The sequence below is a fragment of the Tripterygium wilfordii genome, chromosome 6 (genome assembly GCF_013401445.1).
Source record: "Tripterygium wilfordii isolate XIE 37 chromosome 6, ASM1340144v1, whole genome shotgun sequence".
NCBI classification, from domain to species: Eukaryota; Viridiplantae; Streptophyta; class Magnoliopsida; order Celastrales; family Celastraceae; genus Tripterygium; species Tripterygium wilfordii.
In genome coordinates this window covers 6831760-6858423 of record NC_052237.1, presented here as the reverse complement: position 1 = coordinate 6858423, position 26664 = coordinate 6831760, and the positions used below count along the sequence as shown (strand labels likewise).

The window sequence follows — 26664 nt, the reverse complement described above, 5'->3', positions numbered from 1 at the left end:
CAATTAGTTGCTTTGTTTAGGGTATTGATCCTTATGGAGTTTAGGGAACACTAAAAGAGTAACTATTAGTTGCTTTGTTTAGGGTTTAGGGTTTATGAAACCATTAACACCTAGTTGCTCACCTAGTTGCTTTGTTTAGGGTATTGATCCTTAATTCCTTATGGAGTTTAGGGAACCCTAAAAGAGTAATTATTAGTTGCTTTGTTTAGGGTTTAGGGTTTATGAAATCATTAACAACTAGTTGCTTTGTTTATGGAGTTTAGGGAACCCAAGAGGAGTAACTATTAGTTGCTTTGTTTAGGGTTTAGGGTATATTGAAGAATTGAACCCTAAACCATTAACACACTAATACTTCGAGTTTATTGACCCTAAACCATTAATAGTTAATTATTTAATGGTTACTCACTATTCACTAACTCGGTCACTATTTGCAAGTAACATAAATTATTAATTATTAATTATTAATTATTAATCATACATTCATACGCAATCTAATATTCTAGTTACCAAATTAACCCATAATACATTTAGTTCCTTTAGGTATATCTTGAATCTTGTACCAAAACAATTAGTAATTAAATTATTATTAATTAATTATTCAAAGGTCAAAGCTTGTAAAGTTTAAAAAAAAACCCATGACTTTTGAAGCCCTCAATCTCCTACGTACAGGCTACAGCCGCTCCTCAATCTTCACTCTTTAGAGTTCAGTCTTCCATCTCTCTGTTTGGCTCCACACGGACCACACCTCCACCAGGACCACCACTTTGCCTTGTCCCAATCTCCACCTCTCTTTGTCGTCCATCTCCGACAGGCTACGCACGTGCTGCAGTGCTGCTAGCTGCTAACAAGGTAACCCATCGATCATTCGATCCTCTAATAGTCCAGTTAGTAATTACTAATTACATTCAGTTTAGCCCCAAAGCTTTTTTTCTTATTTTTTGATGTGAAATACAGAAAATGGTTGATCAACAAAACAATCCAGTAGGACAAGAACCTATTGTTGATAGTGTAGGTGGGCAACCATCTCAAACACCAATAAATGTTGATGAGAATTCTTCTCGGCAAAGTAATTCAGGAACTAGTAATGTTGATGTTTCTCCGGGTGGAGTTCAAATTGTGAAAAAAAAAGATTCACATCAGAAGCTAGGAGCCATTTTACTCAACTTACGATAAATGGAGTTGAAAAGGCTGAGTGTAATTATTGTAAGAAGAGGCTTTCAGGCAATACGAAGAATGGGACTTCTCATTTGAGTGCACATACAAAGAATTGTGCTTTCAGGACAACTAAAGATTTAAAGCAGCAATTGTTGGCTTATAATCAGAAAAAGGGGGATGCAAATTTTACGGTGGGAAACTATTCTTTTGATGAAAATGCTTCCAGGAGAGACCTTGCTCATATGATTATGCTGCATGAATATCCTATTTCAATGGTGGAACACATTGGATTCCGACGATTTTCAGCTGGTCTTCAACCATTGTTTAAGGTTCCTTCTCGAAGTACAGAAAGATCTGATCTATTCAAGGTCTATGATCATGAGAAAAATAATTGTTTGAAGATACTGGAAAATAACAGTAGCAGAATTGCTTTAACTTCAGATATGTGGACTTCTTCCAACCAGAAAAAAGGATACATGGCTATCACGGCACACTTTATCGATGATAATTGGGAGATGCAGAGTTGCATCTTAAGGTACAATTTTATTGATTATTTCTTTTGATCATTTCATAATTTTAAGGTACAATTTTATTGTTTGTCTAGGTTTGTATATTGTTAATTTCAGAGCATGCATTCTTTGTTAATTATTTTGTAATTGTTTGTCTAGGTTTGTATATGTTCCTTGTCCACATACTGCTCAAGTTCTCTCCGAGGTTCTTATAGAATGCATGCTAGAAATGAACACTGACAGAAAATTATCTACGTTGACTTTGGACAATTGTTCAACTAATGATGCAATCATTGAGAAATTGTTGGGTAAGCTTGATGCATGTTCACTTATTTTAGATGGAAGGATATTTCACATGCGATGTTGTGCTCATATTTTGAATTTGATTGTTAAACGTGGCTTGTCGGAGATTGAGGATTGCATTGAAAATGTTAGAAACAGTGTTTCATTTTGGACTGCGTCACCTAAACGAGAGCAAACTTTTAGAGAGGCCGCACGTCAATTGCATATCACAAGTACTAAACAATTAGTACTTGACTGCAAGACTAGATGGAACTCCATATATTTGATGCTTACTGTTGCTATTGGTTATAAGGATGTCTTCACTCGCTTGAAAAAGAAAGAGTCTCTTTATAAATGTTTGCCTAGTGAGAGTGATTGGGATTTGGCAAAAATTATTTGTGAAAAATTGAAGATCTTTCATAACGCCACTGAGATGTTTTCTGGGAAAAAATATCCAACTGCAAATATGTTTTTTCCAATAGTGTGTGGGATAAAGATTTCTTTGGGTGAATGATAAGAGTCTCCAAATGCTATTATTAAAAATGTGGCTTCCTCCATGATTGAAAAGTTTGATAAATATTGGAATGTTGTCCATGATGTCATGAGTGTGGCTACTGTGTTGGATCCTAGATACAAGTTGAAGTTAATGGAATATTATTTTCCTAAGTTTTACAAAGAATCAGCTTCAGAAGAGATTTCTAGGATTCGAACCCTTTGTTATGATTTGTTTTATGAGTATCACAGTAGATATATGAAAGACAAAGAAGATCATAATCATGGGCTTGGTGAATCTTCATCCTCATTTAATAAGGTCAGAGACTCTGGCAAATCTTCTTGGAGTGATCCTGGTTTTGAAGCTTTTATTTCACAAAATGAGGATGAACTTGGAAGAAATGAGTTGGATAATTACTTGAGTGAGAAAAACTTGCCCCTTATGAATGAGTTTGAAATCTTAGCTTGGTGGAAAAGCAATGGACTTAAATATCCAATATTGCAAAAGATTGCTAGGGACATTCTTGCTATCCCCATCTCCAGTGTAGCTTCAGAGTCAGCTTTCAGCATGGGAGGAAGAGTGGTGAGTAAGCACAGAAGTCGACTTCATTCGAACACTATAGAAGCATTGACTTGTGGCAAATCTTGGTTACTAAATAGCCTCCAAGTCCAAGGTAATGAAACTTTATTTATGAATTATGATTTGTGAAATATGAAATTTATGTTCACCATTTGATTAGTTTCCTTTTTGTCACCAGATGTTTGTTCAAAGGGCCCAATGGATGCATCTTATCAAACTGTTGAGTATGATTATGATATTGAAGGGGTAATGCTATTTATATTATTTGTTAGAATTAAATATATTTACTCTTTTTGCTTATTGATTGATCGTTATTTGCTAACCTTTGGATGTTACTTTTATTAGGATGAAGCTACTGACAAGCATGCCCAATCACAAGACTAGCAGAGGAGTTTATTTTCAATGGCTCAATTTGTTGGATTAAATGGCTCAATTTGTTGGATTAAATTGCTCAATTTGTTGAAGCATTTTTTTTATCTAATGATTTGAAGGCGGGTAAACGGGTACCATGTTCCTTTTGCGGCTAAACGGGTAGTCCATTTATTGCATAAAAGTGTTCCTGTGGCGGGTAAACGGGTAGTGGGTAAATGGAGTGCTCCCCCATACCCGCACCCGCTTGGATAAAGATCTTCATATCCATATCCATTAATTTTACTCATTTATCCGCACCCGTATCCGTACCCAATGGTGCGGATAAGCGGATATCCACCGGGTACGGATAAAATTGACATCCCTAGAGGCAATTGCCCACCATGGAATTTTTTGTTTTTGTCCAAAAAAACTTTTAGGCTTTCACCCAATTTTTTGCCCACTCTAATAAGTCATTTTGCCCCGCTTTTGTCCACCCTATACCCCAATAATTATGCTCTGCCTCTCGTATTTCTCTCCTAAGTTCTAGCTAGTCTCGACTCTCAAGGAATCGAATGTTAGGCGTGAGCTAGAGTTTGCTACTTGCTAGTTTATGACAAGTTGTTATGCGCGGTTTAAGGTATACTCTTTCCTCGATCTCGACATGTCTCTATTTGTTCTTTTATTTTCTCTCAACATATGGTACAGTGTCAACAGAGGTGAACACAATCATGGGCAGCAAAAAAAAAGAGGCTTCCAGTGGCACAAGTAGCGATAAGTATTAATGACTTTTTGTATTTGTGGTATATATTTATGAATGTGAACTCATGACATAAAGAACTCTAAACAAAATTTTAGGACACTGTCTCCGGACCTCCACAACACTTATGTGCCCCCCAATGATCCCAATTTTTTTTTGAAAATGTTAAGAGACATGATATATATTCATATACTCAGCTCATGAGTAAAAGAAATGGAGGTCATTATAAACACTCGGCCATCATATAGGTGGAATACAATCAACATCATAAAATAATGGACGAAAACAAAACAGTCTTTAAACTAATGCAAAACATAACAGAATAGCTCAATAGCAGTCATTAGCATGGCTTTGACGAGTTAAATTCCAAGAAGACTTCTTCGCCTGAATAATATGCACAACCGAACAAGATACCTCCTGATCAATCCAAACCCGCATGCCTCAAATGAGAAAGGCATGCTTAGCCATGGAATGGACGGCTTCATTGGCCGTGCGTTTTATATGGTCAAACTTCCAACTTGACAAGAAGCGCAATAATCTCTTCCAATTCATGGATCCGCCATTAATGTCAACATATGAATCGTCAAGTACCATTACAAATTAACTTTTAGTTATTACTTATCGTTATTTTATAAATTTTGATTTTTAGCATTATTTTTCATACTTTTGAATGCATAATAATAAATAACCCACAAAAAAAATTCAGGTCACGTTTAACTTTACCTACCGTAACATAAAATTTTCGTTCGACCCTGTTTGTAGGAATGATGATGACCAAAACCATGCAAACAACGAACTTGTCATTCCATTCCAGGCCATTCAATATGGCTAGTGTCACCAAAAAACATTAATCATATGTTCCTCGAAGCCATTATGTCAATATACCTAATTCAAAGAGTGTGCTTCAGAAAGCATGATATCGAGAATAGATTAAAAGTATAACTGAAAGCTATTATTACAAATTGTACAAGCAGTCGGGGCAGATTTCCAAGGATAATTTCTTTGTTTATTCAACAAAGCAAATAATAACTTCAAGTAGCTTGAAATATGAAAACCTTGTAATTCCAAGCATAACTAATGAGCTTGAGACACTATTAGTGTCATCTCTAGGCTTATGCTTATCAATGAGCTAATTACCTCGAGGTAACCTACAATCAAATTTAAATTTAACTAACTAGGTTTACTCCACTTCACATCATGCAGTCATGATGCAAGATTTAAGGCCATGCACTACATTGATAATTTCATTATAATATCAATTTCGCCAACAAATTTTTTTTTGAACAGAAAAATTTTATTAACATCGAGGAGATGCAGCCACAAACAAACCGAAAAGGCTTGCATTACATGAATTTAATACAATCAAAAAAAAATTACAGCAAATTCCACTTAGCCGGAGCTTAATTGCATAGAAAGCCATCTATTCAAGAAAACTCCAAATAGGAATTATTTTTTCATAAAAAATTCTTGAATTCCGCTCCTTCCAAATTAACCACCAGGTATAATAATGAAAGAAATCAAGCCTCAACCTCTTACATTAATTGCCTGTTTGACAGGGCAGCTCCAAAAGCGGAGCAGGCCGCAGCGGCTCCGCCATGTCAAATAGACAAAAATCGTCAGTGGATCTGTTGACGCAAAAGAAGCTCCCTTTGAGGCGGTGAAAACCACTGCAGCTTTTTGGGTGGGTCCCATGTCAAAAAACTGCAGCTTTTATATTTTAATTTTTTAATGTGTGGGTCCCACACTTTAAGTATATTATTATTATTTAATGATTTAAATATAATTATATTTTAATAAAAATTATAAATTAATTATATTTATGTATTTATAATTATTATAACGCTAAATTTAATATTGAAATAAAATAATTAAAATTTAAAAATACAAATAAAATATACTTGACATTAATTTTATTAGTAAATTTTATTTATTAAACTAAATGTAAGGTTAATAAAAATAAAAAATTATTAGAAAATCATTATATTTAATAAAATAAGTATTTTATTAGTTTTATTAATAAAAATAATTATGCTTAAAATAAATTTTAATAAAAATTATATTTATTAGATTAAATTTAATAAAAATTATAATACTTTAATTCAACATCATTTCCGCTAACACCAATTTTTAGTTCACCAAACACCTCACAACATGTTCCACAGCTTTAAACTCAGCTTTTTACAACATTTCCACCAGTATTGAAAATCAATCTTTTCGCTCTACCAAATAGAGCCTAGGTTATCAAACGGAACCCATCTAACGCCCATTAAATTCCCCGCCATACTCCATATTTTCGACGCCCAAGAATAGTGTAAAAGGAGGTGGGAAATTGATTCTTCCACTGCCTTACAAAGCTCATCCATTTGGCAAAAGAAAACCTTTTTAAGTTATCAATAGTAACAATTTTGTTACCCTAAGCACCTCCCAAGAAAAGAAAGAGACCTTGGCGGGGCAAGAGGAGCTTGTTGGAGATTTAACAGCGGAAGTAACACAATCATACATAAGAGACAAGTGATTTACACGGTTCAACAAAAAATGCCTACATCCACGAGAATGTTGTTGGTATTCAACATGAAGAATTCTCATCGACGAGATACAAAGGAATACAAAGGATTTCACTGATTTTTGGTATGTTTCATAAGCCTAGCCTAAGCAATGTATATATAGTATAACACATGCATGAACTTGACTCAGTCACGGTAGCTCCCAATGTAAGACTTTTATGAGATTATGTACATAAACAGTCTACAGATATACGTTACAATTATAACCATAGATCGTGGAACTTCATAATCTCTACAATCAAAATTCTGAGAAAATTAACATAATGAAAACGTACCTGGATCCATGAAGACGAGACTAAATTCTTGAATACTAAATTTCTTCCTTCTTTCCCTTAAGCTTAATTGAACTTCTTGATGGCTTTAGATCAAAAGAGGGTAGAGAGAGGACCAAGAATTTGTAATTTCCTTACTTGATTTCTCTTATGTCCATCACACAAGATATTTAAGCCAATAGGAACATAAACCAATAGGAATATGACACATGAATAGCATAATGTGGCACATTATAGTTTGTTAACCAATAGTAATTTAGCACACATATGGACATGTGTCCTTTATTTAGCTGATTTTAATACAAACTTGCCACATTGGGGTTTACTTGGCATACTATGGATCACTTACTCCATACATGTGACATGTGTGGTTTATCTTATATTAGATCAATAGGAAATTGACACAAAAATGGCATGTGTGTCACACTTAGGTATTAAGAATAACTTACACACAAGTCCAATCTTGCTGCTGCTCAAAGTTCAGTATGGCGGTGATCTCCATATATTTTATCACATTTTTACGCTTAAGTCCATTATGTTCTTGGTAATTTTTAATGGAATTGGGTTGATGCTATTCATGTTTCTTGAGTTTTTATTGTAGGAAGAGTTGGAGCAAAGATACGGGTCAAAGAGATAGAAAAACAATTGAATCGGGCTAAAAAATGCATTAGATGACCACTCTAACGGAAGCAAATACGCATTCAGATGGCAGAATGATGATTTTTGGGCGCTTCAACACTCACAGGTGTTCCAACGGTGGAAAACTGCACAATTTCACCAGAAATTGATTTTTGGCCGCTCCAGTGCTCCAGCATAACTTGACAGGAAAAATTACAGTTTTTCTACTTCTTTAAGGTTTTCTAATTTCCAAACCCTAGTATATAAAGTGGGGCCACAAAAATTAGAAACACACACTTTTTTTCTAGGTTTTTGGACGGCAAACCTCCTTCTCTCTAAGCTTTTGCAAGGATTCAAGGACTCAAGGGTTTCTATCCAACAACAATTTCATCAATTCAAGGGCTTTTTCTAAATCTCTCTACCATATTTTCTCTTTCTAGATTTTTTTTGCTTCTTGGATGATGGGTTATAACTAAGCCTCTTTGCTTGGGCTTGATGTAGCATAGTATGAATATTACAGGTATTTTAATTTGATGGATGCATTATTTTTATTCAATGATTCACCTCTTTAATTATCATGCTTATAGTATATTGTTTATTTGATTGCTTGATCACCAATTGAATGCCCAATTACGCTCATCTAGCTAAGATTAAGGAACGAACCGAATTCACGTGTCTTAATGGAATCGGAATTAAAGAAATGAATTGTCAATTGCCATGAACAAGGTTTAGGGGATTGATTGGTTGTTATAGTTTTTTAGATCGTAATGAATTATTAGTCTTGGGTTAACAATTGTGAACCGAACAGGATTAATCCATTGTTAATAATATTTGTTGACACCGCGAACGAACGAACTAGCTAGCATATTTAAGAAAGAATCAACCCTTGAATTAAAACCATAATTGTGTGTTTGTTAATGGAATGCTTATGATAGAATTGCTAGGTGAAATCATTACCCTAGTGTTTTTCTCTTATTGGATACAAAATCTAAATTCTATTTCTTGCTTTCTTATTTTATTTACATAAATCATTCTTCTTTTTACCACAAATCTCAGTCATTCATCAAGTTAGGTACATTAATTAGATTAATTAGTCTCTGTAGGATCGATCTCGTGCTTGCATACACTGTATTATTCGTAGACTCTTGTGCACTTACGAGAATTATTATATCGGTGGATCCACTAAATAAGTGGCACGCGCCACACATATCAAGTCTTCATTAATGGTGACATGTGCCACACAAATCAACAATACCATTTAACGGTGGCAGGAGCCACACATATCAATAATTTTTCACTAGGAGACGGACACCAATTGCATCCCTATACACTTAAAACAAACTAACAACATTCAATCATCTGTTTTCTTCAACCTAGAAAACCAACTGCAGTTGAGCATAACTTCAATTTCTCAATTGTCACTGTCTTTGTCAACATGTCTGCTAGATTTCTGCTTCCTTGAATCTTCTCAAGTTTTAGGATTGTATCCTTCAGTAGTGATTGATGAAGTGATAGTTACTGTCAATGTGCTTGGTCCTCGATCAAAATGCTAAATTTTTAGCAAGGTGTATAGCACTATGATTGTCATAGTAAAAATTACACTTTACTTGTTTAAAACCCAGTTCTTCTAGCAAGATTTGCAATAAAAAAATCTCTTTACTGGCTTCTGTCACAACTACATACTCAGCTTCTATAGTAGACAATGCAACAATCTTTTGCAATTGTGAAAACAAGGTTACTACAGTAGCATCTACTGTAAATTTAGACATAACCAGTAGTGCTTTTTCTGTTGTCAATATCTCCTCCGTGATCTGCATAAACATATCTTTGTAAATTCATGAAGTTCCATGTTCCATGGCAAAGACACATATTGATAGTGCCCTTTAGATACCTCAATATCCACTTCACTGCTTCCCAGTGTTGCTTTCCTGGATTTGACATAAATCTGCTGACAACTCTCACTGCATGGGATATGTATAGTCTGGTACAGATCATAGCATACATTAGGCTTTCAATAGCAGATCCATATGGAACTCTATCCATATAATCACTCTTTTTAGAAGTCTTAGAAGACCTGTTCCTTAGTTAGCTTGAAGCGACTAGCTAATGGTGTGCTAACAACTTTAGCACTGTAGTGACCAAAAACCGTCATATGGCTCAACCAGCAGTATTGGAAAACAATCAATGCAATATGGGTCGGTCAACGCCAGTTTATGCTGACCCACTCGATCAATACGAGACGAAGAACGTACAAGCCTATCTGCATCCAGTGCCCTGGCGGCCCATGAAAGGGCGCATAAGCCGGAGAAGTTCAACGTAGCTGATCGACAATAGACAAAGACCACGCAAGCCTCAGGTATGCATCCTACACCGTATTCATACATACATTCGTACATGCATGTGTCTCACACCACATTGATCGTACACCTAAACCATTATCGCTGTCCTGACTTGGTCGCCCTATAGCAACGGTCGTCTGAGATCGTTGTCGAACCTGACCCTGACAAATCAAACAGCCTAGCTCGCCGTATCAAACAGTCTGCAACCACCTCCTGACACTGAGCCGCCTGACCACTGTACAACTCTGACCTCAACCAACCAAAATAGGCCGCATGTCCTGACATTCGACACCACCTTCCCATATCTGCTTGCGAATTGTACTATAGTACCCAGTATGTCAGCCTTGGATGGTAAGTTACCCCACTATAAAAGGCCCTATCCTCATTGGGAGGAGGGGATACGCGATCTTGGAAACTTAGACCCTTTGCTCTCTTACTTTCTTTAACCTTCAGCTCATTCACAGCTCTTTTGCACCCTGCATCCACCATTTTCATACCAGCATTTGCACTTATGATTCTTATATCTTTCCTTTGACCAACCTGATTCCGATTGAATGACTTGAGCGTTAGAGGTTATTTGGAAGGTACCCCACCGGTGCCCAAGTTCCTCGATATCAATCTTGCTTTGTTTCACAGGATCCCGCCGTAAAAGGCTTCCACATAAATTACGTTGACTATTCAACGATTATAGATTCGAGTATCTACAATTTGGCACCCACCGTGGGGCCTCTACAGCCCTTTGTCTGACAAAGCCGAAAACCACAACCTTAATCACCTTGAAACACCATGTCTATCTCGAAATCAGATCCTATGGTAGACGTGTTGGCTGCCTTGGAAGTAGAAAATGTCGCCGTAAGGGCTGAAAATGCGAAGCTCTTGGAGTAAAATGAACAAGCCATCCTTGATAGAAGTGTTGTGCGTTGCATGCCATCCCTCAAACAAAGCACACCGGAAGGAGCTTCCAAGCAACACGCTCGCCCATTGAGCGTCGGCCTGAACAAATATTTCACCCCGGACAAAGTTCAAGGCAGAATGACTCAACTACTCAAACAATCGATGGTCATCCTAATCCAGCAGTTGGCGCCCAACCCGAGGGTCCCAACCAACCACGAATGCCGCCACTATTCCCAGCATTTTCATATGTTCCACCCTCTTCCAATCCCTCATGCATGCGAGTACCGTTCGAATAACGGACGCAAAGGCTCGCCACACTAGAATCCGGAATGAACAAAGTCCCAAGAGTGGTGGCACAGCCGAAAAAGACCCCATAGAGTAGTTTCGTCGACTCTCTTTTTTCTCCCTCGATAGCTATGACGAAAGCTCCACCAAGGTTCACTGCACCAACTATGAAGCCGTATGATGGAACTGAGGATCCGAGGAGCACTTGACACACTACAAACAGAAAATGTTCGCCACCTCGATACCATTAGATCTACGAGAGGCATGCATGTGCAAAGGGTTCGGATCAACCTTGACAGAGCCAGCTCTCCAATGGTACATTAGTCTCCCCAACAGCAACATCTCTTCGTTTGCCCAACTAGTGGACACCTTCCTCGCGCACTTCTCCAGCAGTAAGAAAATCCATAAATGCTTGGAAGACTTGTTCAGAGTCGTACAACTCCACGAGGAGTGAACTAGAGATTTTGTAGCTCGCTTCAACAAAGAGAGAGTTTCCATTCCTCGATGTAATCCTGAGACCGCGTTCAGAGCCTTCAGGTACGGCTTACTTGTCGATAGAAGGTTATACGAAGAAATAGCCAAGCATGATTGCCAGAACATGGAAGATGCACTAGCTCGCGCAACGTTCCAAATCAGATAGGAAGAGGATGCTCGACGGCGATCGACTCAACCGAGCAATGACAGAGAGAAGCTGCCATTGATGAACATCGGTGGAAGAGAAAAAGATACCATTAAATGGTGCAGTTTTCATCAAGTCCATGGGCACAAAACCACCGAATGCAAGGCCTTACTAGATGAAGTGAATGACTTGGTCAATCGCGGTCATTTGCACAACTTGCTGACCGAAAGAGGGAAGGCTCTTCTAGCTAAAAGAAAGGAAAAGGCCGCAGAAGACAACATACCAGAGCCCACCAAAACTATTGCAGCCATCATCGGGGGATCGAAGATTAGTGAAATTTTTCACTCAACTGCCAAAAGAAGTGCAAAAGTCGCCATCAACCTAGAAGCAAGGAAGGGGCGGCCGACGAAAACTCCTTCCGACCAGGTGATCACGTTTACCGATAGTGAAGCAACCGATCTGTTAGATCCACACCATGATGCACTTGTCATCTTCATCTAGGTGGCAAATTGTGTAATCAAGCGAGTATTGATCGACAACGGCAGCTCGGTGAACGTCTTGATGTTGAGCACCCTCAAAAAGATGAACATTGACGAAAATCATGTTGTTTGACGATCGACAATCCTAATCGGGTTTGGCGGAGAATAGAAATTCACCGAAGGCGAAATTGCATTGCCCATCTATACCGGAGGGATCAACTGCCAAACAAAGTTCCTCTTCCTCGACTGTCACTCACCATTCAACATAATCCTTGAGCGTCCATGGATCTATGAGATGAAAGCCGTCCCGTTAACTTATCATCAAGTTGTCAAATTCCCAACAGCCATAGCTATCAAAGAGATCTATGACAAACAATTGGCTTCTCCATAATGTTACCAAAACGGCCTTAAAAAGAAGGAAGAACAGTTATAGAAATTACAGCAATCGTCCGACTCAGGCGGACAAAGCATGCCCGAAATGGAAGATTTAGATGAAGTTTCAATCTCTCCCGAGTTCTCCGAGCAGAAGGTTCAAATTGGAGCACGCTTGCTTCTTGAGTTGCGAGAAAAATTTATTACCTTTCTATCCTAACACCGATATTGCTTTGCTTAGTCCCATGTGGATATGACAGGAGTCGACCCAGATGTGGCCATGCACCGTTTACGAGTAGACCCTGATCACTTGTAGATCAAATGGCGAGTTTGCATAGACTTTACTGATCTCAACAAAGCTTGCCCAAAGGATTTGTTTCCCCTCCCTCACATCGATATGATGGTCGACGCAACGGCTGGCCAACAACTGTTGAGCGTCATGGACACTTTCTCTGGGTATAATCAGATCCTCATGTATCCCGATGATCAAGAGAAAACTGCGTTCGTTACAGATAGGGGCATTTTTTGCTGCAAGGTAATGCCTTTCTGATTGAAAAATGCTGGAACAACATACCAACAACTTGTCAACCAAATGTTCGTTGGACTACTAGGAGACACAATGGAGGTATACATAGATGACATGTTGATCAAGTCATTGGTCGCCGAGCAAGACTTGGATCATCTACAACAGGCGTTTGACTTATTGATCAAATATGGCATGAAGTTGAATCCCACCAAGTGCTTGTTTGGAGTGACCGCTGGGAAGTTCCTGGGTTATATAGTAACTCAACGAGGCATCGAAGCAAGTCCTAAACAAATCAGAGCAATCCTCGACCTCCCCTCGCCAAAATGTGTCAAAGAGGTTCAAAAATCAACGGGGAGAGTGGCGACGCTTAACAGATTTGTGTCTAAATCATCCGACAAATGCCATCGGTTCTTCACAGCACTTCATAAGATGAACGACTTCTCTTGGACGGCCGAGTGTGAAAAAGCCCTACAACAGTTGAAAGAGTATTTGACTTCACAGCCGCCCGAAAACTAAGGTCGTAATTCCAAAGCCATAGCATCGTGGTAGTGACCACTTTTCCCATGAGGAACGTACTTCACAAGCCTGAGCTGTCTGGATGGTTAACGAAATGGGCGGTCGAACTAAGCGAACACAACATCATTTGTCAATCTCACACAGCAATCAAGTCTCAGACGTTGGCACACTTTGTCGCAGATTTCACCCCTTCTATCCAAGATCAAGCCGAGAAAGAGTTGCTTTGCATTTCCATCGTCAGCACCTTCATCATCTCCCTCGCTTTCGTCTACACCAACTTCTTCTTCTTCCTCCTCTTCAGCGCCTTCTCCAGTTTCCTTGCGTTGCCCTTCGCCGCCTCCAATGGGCTTGTACAAATGGCTGAACCTCTTTAATACAATTTCGCAATCAACTATCTCCTCTGCCAGATCCCAAGTTGCCTCCCATCCATCTCTATAATCCTTTAGCATTTAAAGTCGAGTCAAGGCATTTGCCACACCCCCAACAATTTTCACCTTCTCATCATGATCAGCTTCAGCCGCCAATCTAGCTGCCTCGGCCGCCTTAAGCTTGCCACTTAACTTGGCCTTTCGTTTGTGCCATTTCTTGGTCTATTTGGCCATCTTCGTCGTAACATCCGCCAACTCAGACTTCGAGCGTTGAACCTCAGCCAAGGCATCATTCTTTTCTTGCTCAGAAATTAATAGTCGACTCGTCAAATCCCGATGCATTTCATCCGCCAAAACCTTCCTTGCTTGATAACCTTCCAGAACAACTTCCATCTCAGACTTATACTTTTTAAGGGCAAGGATTTGCTCGTCGGGCACCTTTAACTCCTCTACGACCCTGGCTTCGTTCATCCGCGCGTTATGCTCATTAGCCCTAACCCGCTCGATTCTGCCTTTAATTTCTCCATCTCCAATGCCACGTTTGTGGCGGTCGAGGCAAGAGTAGCCTCGACCACCACTGCCCGATGGTTCGTTTGCTCAACCGCTGTCTTTAGACTATCTCGCTCTTCTGTGGCTTTGCCAAGTTTGGTTCGTAGTCACAAATTTCCACCTCGGCCACCGTGGCATTCTAGCGATCACCCATCAGCACCCGTACTTCATCCTCAATAAAAAGATTACATTGCAAAAGTGGATCAAAGATGTTTCCCAATCCAAGGCTGCTGTCTTGGCCATGGCCGCCTTTGCGACATCAGGCATAACCCATTCCTCTCCCCTCATTGCCATTTCTTCCTCCTCGCTAACATTCAACTCCGCCCGCCTCTTAGCCGCCCACGCCTCCATTTCATCTACGACATCGACATCCTCCCCTGTATGAATCCCCACAGGCTCAACAGAGATTCCATCACCCCTCTCTCTTAACTTCTTTTCCGACCTTGCCATCTTCTCTAGTTCTCTGAATGAGTAAAAATGCTTAAACACCTTGTGAGATGCTAATACATGGCCATTGCCAATATTTGATTCCCTCTTCGACTTCTATGAAGACTGCTTTGACGCCTTCAGCGCCACAATAGTTATTCGTGGAGCAGAACCCTCCATCGGGCAGATATCATCTTCTGCAATCATCATAGTCTCATCCTCGGTTGCCTCGCGTATCTTGGGAGCCCGTTCCCCCATAATTTGTTCAGCAATCTTAGCAGCTCCAGCTAACTCAGTTAGATCAACTACTTCGACCACTTTGTCCGCTCCCGATACTGAGACTACCTTGGTCGACCTAGTTGGTGGCGTCCCTCGATCAATGGTAGTCTTGGGTAGACTCCTTCTTGACTCTTGTAAGATAACACGGTTTTAGGGACAATCAAAACATGTGCAATGCATACTTAACTTTGACTTGGCTCTTACCAACGATCTTGGGAAACTTTTCAACGTCAGGCACAAGCTCCACCATGATGTTCTTTAAACTCCTTTCACGGTCCGGAAGATCCCTCATCTTCTTGGCTGTCAGAGTAGGTTGATCCTCTTGCCCCTTCTTCCTCGATGGGTCCTTCGGAACTACAGAATGGACGAAGTGCAAGTTAGCCAAAGAAGAAGATTATTCATCGAATGCCAAGGTAAACATACTTACGTGAGGGTGTCACCCAACGCATCGGAAAGCACTCCGCACCAAACATGGACCCCCCTTGGGCGAAGAAATACTCAGTCTTCCAAGTATCGTGATCGTTTGATGTATAATTCAATATAATAGGAGGAACGTTCCTCAGCGTAACGACCATGCACCGCCCCTTCTCATCTTTGTGCTCTTTGAAACCGTATATCGAGAGGAAGTCCTCTACACCAAAGTCAATCTCAAATTTTTTGCTCAGATGTTGAACGCCCACAATCACTCTAAGAGAGTTAGGCATGAATTGGCCAGGCGATATTCCTAACTAGCTAAAAATTCCCCCCAACAATGGCAGAATTGGAAAATTGAAACCTATCCTGAACATTATCCCGTAAAAAAACACCCCCGTTCCATGATCAGTATCAACCTTCTCATACAACTTGGGCGCTCGAAGCCTTATGGTGTTCGGTATCTTAGCCACCGATCTCAAAGTCGACAAAAACCCTGTATCGACCAACGACTCAGGATTGTAGATCGAAGGAAGAATCCTTAGAGACTCTAGTATATCCATTTCCTTGGCGGAAGATCCCACCTCCTTAGCGGATAAACCTTTCTTGGACGCCAACAACTTCTTCCCCATGGTAGATGCAGGCAATTAAACCAAGATCAAAAACAAGATTTCTCTCTAGAAACCTTTCCTTCCATAACTTCTCTTTCTCTCTCTAAAACGATGAAAGCAAAAATGCTTGGATTAAAAATGAGGAGGACCCCACTATTTATACTAAGAAAACCAAAGGCAAAACAGTCTTAGTTAATACCCATGATGGGGCATCGTTTCACGAAATGATGCCCATCAATCATGTCCCCCGAAATTTTCATCTCTTCCAACCTATCGTTTTAGTAACCCATGAATCTCAGCTTGCCACGTCAGTCAATCTCATCATTGACGTCCCCAATTCACACTACCTAGCGAGACATAATCCTTCAATGCATTTAATACACATCCCTTCATAACATACATCATTCAATGCTCATCATTACCATTTCAAACCTTGAACTCCTAACCAACCCAAGTCGGCGAAACAGGGCCACTTGAGCAACCCAAGTCGGTCAACATGACCACTTGAGCAATCCAAGTCGGTCAATGTGACCACTTGAGCAATCCAAGTCGGTCAAACATGACCACTTGAGCAATCCAAGTCGACCAAATAGGGCCACTTAAGCAACCCAAGTCGGTCAACGTGACCACTTGAGCAATCCAAGTCGACCAATGTCACCACTTGAGCTATCCAAGTCGGTCAAACACGACCACTTGTGCAATCCAAGTCGGCCAAACAGGGCCACTTGAGCAACCCAAGTTGGTCAAACAATGCCACTTTAGCAATCCAAGTCGGTCAACGTGAGCACTTGAGCAAACATAACCACTTTAGCAACCCAAATCGGTCAACGTGACCACTTGAGCCATCCAAGTTGATTAATACAATCACTTGAGCAATACCCCACTCAAGCAAACTTCTTCAAAATAACAACGAACTACTCTCGCAGCCAGACTTCGTCTGACTCCGAGAGTGGGGGACAAACTACAGTGGCCAAAAACCGTCATATGGCTCAATCAGCGGTATTGGAAAACGGTCAATGCAATATGGGTCAGTCAACGCCAGTTTATGCTGAACCACTCGATCAATACGAGATGAAGAGCGTACAAGCCTATCTGCATCCAGTTCCCTGATGGCCCATAAAAGGGTGCACAAGCCGTAGACTTCAACGTAACTGATCAACAATAGAAAAGACCACGCAAGCCTTAAGTATGCATCCTACACCGTATTCGTACATGCATGTGTCTCACACCACATTGATCGTACACCTAAACCATTATCCCTGTCCTGACTTGGCTGCCCTATGGCAATTGTCGTCTGAGATCGTTGTCGAACCTGACCCCGACAAATCAAACAGCCTAGCACGCCCTATCAAACAGTCTGCAACCACCTCCTGACACCAAGCCGCCTGACCACTATAGTACCCTGACCTCAGCCAACCAAAATAGACCGCGTGTCCTAACACTCGACACCACCTTCCTACATCTGCCTGTGAATTGTACTATAGTACCCAGTATGTCAGCCTTGGTCGACAAGTTACCCCACTATAAAAGGCCCTTTCCTCCTCGGGAGGAGGGGATACGCGATCTTGGAAACTTAGACTCTTTGCTCTCTCACTTTCTTCAACCTTCAGCTCATTCATAGGTCTCTTGCACCCTACATCCACAATTTCCATCCCAGCATTTGGCAGGTACCCCACCAATGCCCAAGTTCTTTGATCTCAATCTTGCTTTGTTTCACAGGATCCCATTGTAGAAGGCCTCCATATAAATTACGTTGACTATTCAACAATTGTAGATTCGGGTATCTACAAGCACTATCCATGTTGAAACACTAAAGAATATGGTCGATATATTCAGCCTGAGACAACTTTAGAGTGCCTTGCTTTCTATCCCTCGCAATTCTCATTCCCAGAATTCGCATTGCTGGACCCAAGTCTTTCATGGAAAATTAACTTGTCAAATGTTGCTTCAAATTCTTGATTTCTTTCATGTCTGATCCTGCCACTAACATATCATCGACATATAAGTACGCAAATAATGAAACTACCATCAAACATCTTGAAGTAGCAGCAATGATCAGCATTGCACATATGGTAGCCCATTCTCTTTATGAAGTTATCAAACTTCTTGTACCATTGATGAGGCGTTTGTTTCAAACCGTACAAGCTCTTTTCCATTTGCACACAAGGCATGTTGTTGCATATAAATCTCCTCCTCCAAATCTCCATCTAAGAAGGCGGTTTTCACATCTAGTTGCTCTAGATGTAAGAAGGCAGTTGTCACATTAACCTCTTCACCATATCGACCTCTTCACCATACCCCCATAACCTCGCTCCGACACCATGTTGACATTTTGGACCTTGGGGGAGTCCACATTACATGGTCCTACAATTGGGCTTACAAGGCAACTGGATTGGTGACCCATTCTTTCTCAAAATCCAAGTTGGGTCCAATCACTTGCCATATAAGCCACTTAACACTTACATGTTTTTTCCCAATGTGAGGCTTCTTGTGTGAGTTCCAACAAGACATTTAGAATCAAAACTCACTCTTCAGTTAGAACACTAGAATTAAGACTCCATTTGCCTCGCTCATTGTTAACATTTCCACAGCTAAGAAAGAAAAAAATTGGACAAAAACCTAATCAATAAATTTCCTTTTTTTCTTGTCAAACAAGTTACAGAATCAAAAGAGGTAAACTAAAACAGTCACTGGTTGCATACTACACATACAGGAATGCGCATATGTATCAAATTGAATCTAACCTATAGAAGATTGATTTCTGACTGAAGATTCGAGATACAAAGGTGGGCTTAGCAGGACAAAGACCACTCAGCTTATTAGTTTTGGAAGCAAAAGGTAACCCTATCGTTGTCGAATGGCTTAAGAGGGTTTTCACCGATCTTGAAGAGACTTTAAGCGCTTTTCTTGTAAAATTAGCAGCCATGGCTTTTATGCCATTCAATCCACTGATTCTGTTTGGTAAAGCTGTTCGATTGATTTCAATGCTAGATTAAAAGCGGTAATAAAAATTGTGTAATATGTGTGAGATGTTTGGCGAACTAAAAACTGATGTTAGCTTATAAATTGTTGAATAAAGTATTATCTTACACTTTATAATATTTTATAATAAATTTTGTTATTAAATTAATCTAATAAATAGAACTTATTATTAAAAATAATTTTTAAGTATAAAATATAAATACTTTTAAAATTTTTTTTATGTAATATGAGATCAAAAATGTTAAGTAGAATAATAATATAAATTTTTTCTAAGTAAAATTAATAACGAAATGTTAAGTAAAATAATAATATAAATTATTTTTAAGTAAAATTAATAAAAAATTATTAAGTAGAATAATAAATATAAATATGCGCCACACCATGTTTTTATAAAAAAATAATTTAGAAATTTTGCAATAGCGGAATCGTTCAAGAGAAGCTCGAGCTTTTTTTCTCGGTTCCGTTGATTATACCACTGACGAATGGGAGGTGTTTGGTGAGGCGTCACCCGTTAGCAAGTTGCACTATGCTTCTTCTATGACTAATGCCTCACCAAACACGTTGTACAATACTTACATCGTCGAACCATAACTTTCTTTGTGGGCCGATTTTACATTTAAAAGGCTTCAAAAATAATCCACAAGAAGAATCTCAATTAACCATGAGCAATGTTGTATCCCAAAATGTGACCCCAAAATACCTCAAATCTGCATGGCATTAAAATAACAATTGATTATAAAAACACATGTAGGATCATTGTTAACATAGGGAGAATACGGGCCCGTCCTCTGGGCCCATAACGACATTCTGTTCAATCCTACTAAATGGGCTTTGGTGATACAAATGGGCTTAATTTTTATGGTATCACCCATTAAGTTAAGCTATGGCAGCAACACACATTGCATATTTCTTTTTTCTTTTTTTTTTGGTTTATGTTCATAAAGGACATTATTCAGTTCATCAGTATTTATGTCTCTGCTGATCGTTCAGCAAGTTCGTAGCTCAATAACTGCAGTTACTCCTATTTTCAGGCTAACACTTGATAGGGCTTTGACCAAGTTGTTTGTCATGCTATCCTTATAAGAACTGCATCACCATTTTTAACTTGTTATATATATATATATATATATTGTCGCAACCGGAGTCACAACGCGGACCGGCGATGAAAGGATGAAAAATGATTTAGAGTAGCCATCAATTGATTTAAGTGCAATTGGATACTAAAGAATGGTCTACGAACCAGAAAATAGGTAAGGGGGTCTATTGAGTTGAGGAAGGTGTTAGGCACTCTATAACTCCCTAAAAGGTTACTTAGATTAATCTATGTGCTTTTTCCTGAAAAAGTTGTTTGTCCAATATAAATGATATTTTGATTTGAAAAGATAACATAATTAAAGCATAGACAGGAGCTGAATGTCATCAAGTCCTCCTCCTAATTAACTTCAATTTAGTTATCATTATTTTTACGAGTACAAATGATACTTTAATTTGAAGCGATAACATAATTAAAGCCTAGGCAGGAGCTGAATGTCATCAAGTCCTCCTCCTAATGAACTTTAATTTAGGTATCTAGTAAATTAATTTATCATTGTGTTTAGAAATACAAATGACACTTTAATTTGAAGAGATAACATAATTAAAGCCTAGGCAGGAGCTAAATGTCATCAAGTCTTCCTCCTAATGAATTTTAATTCAGGTATCTAATAAATTAATTTATCATTTGTTTTTCGTTTAAATAAAGATAACACAATTAAAGTCTAGGAAGGAGCTGAATGTCATCAAGTCCTCCTCCTAGTTGACTTTAATGTAGTATCCATTAATTTGTTTTTGTGAAAAGTTGGTAAAGACGCGGTTGTTGAATTAACGGATTTGCGGAAAATGATCTATGCATACAATTCTAATAAACATTCTAAACATGCATTCTAAACTAATAACCCCTATCATGCATACTAATCAATTTAAATATGCATAAATATAAATTACACTACTCTACACTATTTTCATTATTTTTCCACTATCCTATTACATGGCTTACATTTACAAGGATATACATGCCAAACAAAAATAAGATAAAAATATATACAAATAATGAAATATAAAGATAAAAATGCAAATATAAATATGGCCCATGGAGCGCATTAATTACTCAAACCCGGTCCAATCTCCAAATGAACTCTTCGGCCCCAAATGAAATCAAGTTCGGCCCAAGTTGAATCAAGCCTGGTCCACATTCAAAAATCAACAAGAGAAAGGGTCAAAAATTGAATGTACATAGATCCAAATTAAATCCAGTTTACATTCAAACACCATTTCCGCACATCACATAAACACCACATAAACCCACATAAACCCAATATAAAAATCAAACTATATGCACAAACTCTTGAACCAAAATAGCCATCTCAATATAACCAATCGGAATGCATAAGATAAAACCAAAACCAAATTCATCAAAACCATAATCGGATCCATAAAACCAAGTTCATCAAAACCAGAAACCAGATTTATAAAACCAAATACTAATATCAAAACCGAACTTATCAATGTCACATGTCAAAACCAGAACCGGATTCATCAACACATACTGATATCAAAACCAGAGAGTAGGCAGGGACATTAATAGCCAAATAACCAAAGAGCAAGCAAAGAGATCCAACCGAGTATAACCAAAGAGTAAACTGAGTATGAATCGAACCTAAACCGAGTGTAAATAGGAGTATCAACGTAGCATTCAAATCACAATGGTGGTTCCTCTATCTGCTTCTTCTACTGGTGACTTGTTTGCCAGTCTAACCCCTCTCTCAATGGTTGTGCAGCTGCCCCGATTTATCTCCTTTTCTCTTGTGGTTCGGCCCCCCTTCTCCTATCGTTGGCTCTCTCCTCAGTTGCACCACCCCTTTCTCTCTTGGTTCCCACTCTCTCAAAGACCTTTTTCCCTCTTTTATCTCTCACCGTTTTTCTCTGTCTGCTCTCTTCTCCCTCTTTTCTTTCTCCCTTTCTCCCTTTTCTTTTTTTCTGCCGGCCGCCTCTCCTATTGTTGGCCCCCTTTTTTCTTGTTATCCGGCTCCCCTAGTCCTCTTTAACTTATCTTTGTTTCAAAAAATCTCAAAATGTCCCCAAAAACCCTATTTTTTTATCTTTCTCTAAAACCCTCAAAACTTACATTTTTGTCTTTTCCTTATTTTTGTGAAACCCTAATAAAGGAACCACCTTTCCCTCTTAAGGATTTTCTTTTGTTTATTATTTATTTAATTGTCCTATTTTTTAGATATTTTATAGGGTTTAGATCTTTTGGGTTTAGGTTTGAATTTTTATGTGTTTACGGTCCAAGAGGTGGACCTTAGGATTTTTGTATGCTTATGGGTCCAAGCAACAAGTTTTGAATTTTTTGTAAGCATGTGGGCCTATGAAATGGGCTCTTGAATTTTGAATTTTTGCGTTATTATTTTTTATTTTTTTGTTTTGTTTGGTTTGGCCGGACGAAAACCGGGTACTAAATATATATATATATATATATATATATATATATATATATATATATATAGAACCCACACAGAGAGAGACATAGGTAAATGCAAAATATGGTGACTCTTTATTTACTCTGATTTCTCTGCAAAGCCTACAACACTTTGCTTTTCACCCCAGATGTTAGTCTATTTGGATGAATCGACAATTTAACATGGAATGAGATAGAAGAAGATTTTGTCATTTAAACGAATAACTTTCCGTCACCCAACAAGCTCTGTTGGTAGTTGGTGGTAACATGGAGTAGTGGTGAAGCATGGATTATGGAATAGGGATGGTCTAGATTGGTTTTGTCAGTCGTTGGTTGCAGAGAATGGGGTAGTCCCTCGGCCTTAACTTGGGAGCTTTAAAGTGCTTGTTTGCAACCGAAGTTGTAGTAAGATGGTCTAGATTGAGTGCGCCAGTGGTCCTTATAGTTCGTTGAAAAAAATATAGCCCCTGTTTCAGTGGTACAATACAGAGTACCCTGCCTGGACCCATCTTTGGCCCCCAGTTATTTGATTAGCAGGAAAGTAATTCAAGAATCAATGATTCACCCAATAACCAATAGCAACATTGTTCACGGAAGACTCAAGTTTGGTTGATGTAACTAACACATCTCCTATCTATGCCATTAGATTATAATTTCAGACTCTACTGAATTGCAGGGTCACAATATTCAAGAAACAATGAGCTAATTTGAACAAGGTATATGATGAGCGGTGGCCAGCGCAATTGCTAAATGAGCTATTTGTCGAGTTGGGACAGGTTTTATGTGTAAGCATAACCAAATCAGAAAGAGTTGGTTTAGTCAGTGTTGAACTGTTTTCTTATTGGCATAGCCAAAATTCACATGCGCAATATTCAGTGACTTGACAGACACTTTTGCTTGAAAATGATGCCTCAATACTCTTCCACACTTCCACTTGGGGCTCTGCCACCAAATCATAAAATTTTGTGCTACTAGTGTACTAGGGCCTCCAAACTCACAAACTCTGCCAAGTGGTGCATATGTATATATATATATATATATGTATGCATGATTTTGTCGCAGCAGGTCAACATGGATGATCTCTTTGGACCACCTCATCTTTTTTATTCACATTTTCTTTTTTTAATTTTTATGTGGATATAGATATACTTCTTCGGTACTTGTTAACATCAACATTATAACATTATCTATAGGAGATTAATAACAAACCTCCAAAACTAAGATATTAAAAGGCAAAAAAAAAAAAAAAAAAAAAAAAAGACCTCATTAGCGGTGGTAAGCCCAACCCAAATTACCAAAGGTCTGTACCCACTCTAATCAGCAATGGTCCACGTCATATCATTTTCGAATATCCAGTGACAAACCTTGATCCGACCCGGACTCTAACCCAAAGCTAAGAAAGCTAAAATCGTCCTCGAACCAGCCAAATGTGTCCCGTTTGTCCCTGATTTCATTCCAGCGAAAAAAAAAAAACATACGTGGCTCACCACGTGTCATATTTTATATAGGAAGCATGCCATTTGGACTTTTTTGACATGATGGCTTCCAAGTAAGCATTAGGGTATAAGATGAAACCCTAGCTCAGATTCGTTATTTCTGTTCTCTATCAGACCTACGAAGGCGCACGAGCTGGAAGGAAGGCGCACGAGCTGCAATCGTTGTTTAGATATGTGTTTCCCATTGCGAAATAGGTTGTAGCTTTTGATTTTGGTATGGATTTCCTATTCATTGAGAAATAGGTTGTAGTTTTTGACTGCTATTGATTTTAGGGTTTCTTTTGCTGTTGATTTCAAGCTAAGTCGAACTTGTAGGCATCCTAAAATGGTGAAGACACATGCATCTAGGTTCAAAGCCCCTTCTGTTTTGCAAGAAGATGATAATGAAGTGCAAAGTTCATGAATGTGCGATTTGATGATAGTGAGGATGATAACTGGGATGATGATATGTTTCTCAGGTACATGGATGTTGGGGTTGAGGGTGATGAGGGTTTTGTGCGGAGGAATGAAAAGTTAATGTTTGTTAGGCCTAATGATGAAGTTGTGTTCAGTGATGCAGAGTATGCCTCTGATTCACTTGACATAGTTGATGGTTCAACTGAAGAAGAGGGGGGAGGCAAAGGATGTTCATCCTATGTTCAAGGTAGTGAAGCATATGGATAGCTTCAAGTGGCATCGGGATATTAGATTTCCAAGTAGGGATGTTTTCAAGGATGCAGTGGCTACTTATGACATTCAAGGTGGCTAGTCTTTGAAGTGGATAAAGATTGACAAACATTAGGGCAAGAGTTGGTTGTGCAGATTGTTGCAAGTTTCTACTGTTTTGTTCAAAGCTCAAGGGTGCTGACACATGGGAGCTGAAGAGAGTTTTCAATGACCATTCTTGTGAGAGGACAAGTGAGAACAATATGCTGAATTCGAAATGGCTTACCAACCATTTGGTTGATAAAATGAGAAGAAACCCAAAGATGAAGCTGTTAGAGATAATACAAAAGGTTAGCGACAAGTACACAATTGATATCAGCAAAACATTGGCCTCAAGAGCAAGGAAGAAAGCCTTAGAGGTAGTCCATGGAAGCTATGCAAAACAATATAAGAGGTTGAATGACTTCTGTGCAGAGATTCAACAATCAAATCCTAGCAGCACATGTGGTGTTCATGTTTGTAGTACCCGGTTTTCGTCCGTCCCAAAAAAAATAGAAAAAATAGAAAAATTAAAAAATACAATAATAATAATAATAATTCAAAAGCCCGTTCTGGAGCCCGTAAGCTCACAAAAAATCCAAAGCCTGTTTCTTGGACCCACAAGCATGCAAAAAATCCTAAAGCCTATTTCTTGTACCATTAGCCCATAAAAATTCCAACCCAAACCCAATATAACTAAACCCTAGAAAATATCTAAAAAATAGGAAAATTAAATAAATAATAAAGAAAATCCTTAAGTCTTGAGGGTTTTAGAGAAGGAGAGAAAAATAGGGTTTTTGGGAGCATTTTGGGATTTTTTGAAATAAAGATAAGTTAAAAGAGGACTAGGGAGCCGCATAACAAAAAAAAAGGGGGACCAACAATAGGAGGGATCGGCGGCACAAGAGGGAAGAGGGGAAAAAGGGAAAAAGAGAGAAAAGAAGAAGAAAAGGGAGAAGAGAGCAGCGGGCAGAAAAAAGGAGAAGGGGGATCTTCGTTGAGAAAGAAAGAGGAGGAGAGAGCTCAGTTTGAGAGAAGAAATCATCGGCGGAAGGACAAGACAAAGAGAGGAAAGGATTTCGAAAGCAAAACAGAGAAAGCTGAGAGATAGGAACCGAGATAGCTGCACCAGATTCAAAGAAGGTAATATACTGCAGTCAACCTAAATAGCTTTTGTTTGTTCTGGTTTGAGAATTGTTTTGGTTGATGTGTGAGATTCAGCTTGTTTTATGGAGTTATTGATCGTGACATGAAAATGGTTGAGAAAACCTTAGCTGATGATGAATGACAGAATTTCATTTGATGTTTGTTCGGTTCATAATCTATCTGGGTCTGCTTACTCTGTAATGTCCAATTTTGATATCTGGCGACTTTTCCTGGTTTGGATACCCGATTGCTTATGCTGTCATATTTGAATCTAGATCTGGCTTTGATACTCCTAATCATTCACCATGTTAAATTACAATGTCGATACTTGGCTTTGATTTTTCTGGTGTGAATCTTGTTCGCTCACGGTGCTGATGTTTAGTTACTAATATCTGGTTAATCTGTGGTATCAATACACTGTATATACCTGGTCAATATGTTAATGCCTAGTTCCGATGTTCGGCTATGATGTATTGTTTTGATGTTTGGTTCTTGATGCCTGGTGTGGTATTTAGTCTTGAAATTTGATTTGATTGAAACTACATTGATTATTGAGTTGATTCCCTCGTGGAAGAAATGCTCAAGAGTTGTTGCCGATCCATCGTT

The 26664-nt window shown here is 38.8% G+C and overlaps 2 protein-coding genes across 2 annotated transcripts; both read left to right on the top strand.

The window, feature by feature from the left end:
- The first annotated feature begins 2019 nt into the window (after positions 1-2019).
- LOC120000637 (zinc finger BED domain-containing protein RICESLEEPER 2-like) lies at positions 2020-3029 on the top strand. The gene is made up of 3 exons (XM_038848762.1): positions 2020-2427; positions 2515-2888; positions 2987-3029. The coding sequence occupies exons 1-3, from the start codon at positions 2020-2022 to the stop codon at positions 3027-3029; spliced, it is 825 nt and encodes a 274-aa protein (XP_038704690.1).
- Positions 3030-11798: 8769 nt separating this feature from the next.
- On the top strand, positions 11799-12218 carry LOC120000636. Its single transcript, XM_038848761.1, has one exon. The coding sequence runs from the start codon at positions 11799-11801 to the stop codon at positions 12216-12218; it is 420 nt and encodes a 139-aa protein (XP_038704689.1).
- The last annotated feature ends 14446 nt before the right edge of the window (positions 12219-26664 follow it).

Excerpts from the sequence above, each read along its gene's own strand:
- LOC120000637 (XM_038848762.1), top strand. The coding sequence starts at position 2,020 with ATGCGATGTTGTGCTCATATTTTGAATTTGATTGTTAAACGTGGCTTG. Across the intron at positions 2,428-2,514 it reads CAAATATGTTTTTTCCAATA|TTTGATAAATATTGGAATGT; the intron begins GTGTGTGGGATA and ends ATGATTGAAAAG. Across the intron at positions 2,889-2,986 it reads AACTTGCCCCTTATGAATGA|CTTCAGAGTCAGCTTTCAGC; the intron begins GTTTGAAATCTT and ends TCTCCAGTGTAG.
- LOC120000636 (XM_038848761.1), top strand. The coding sequence starts at position 11,799 with ATGAACATCGGTGGAAGAGAAAAAGATACCATTAAATGGTGCAGTTTT.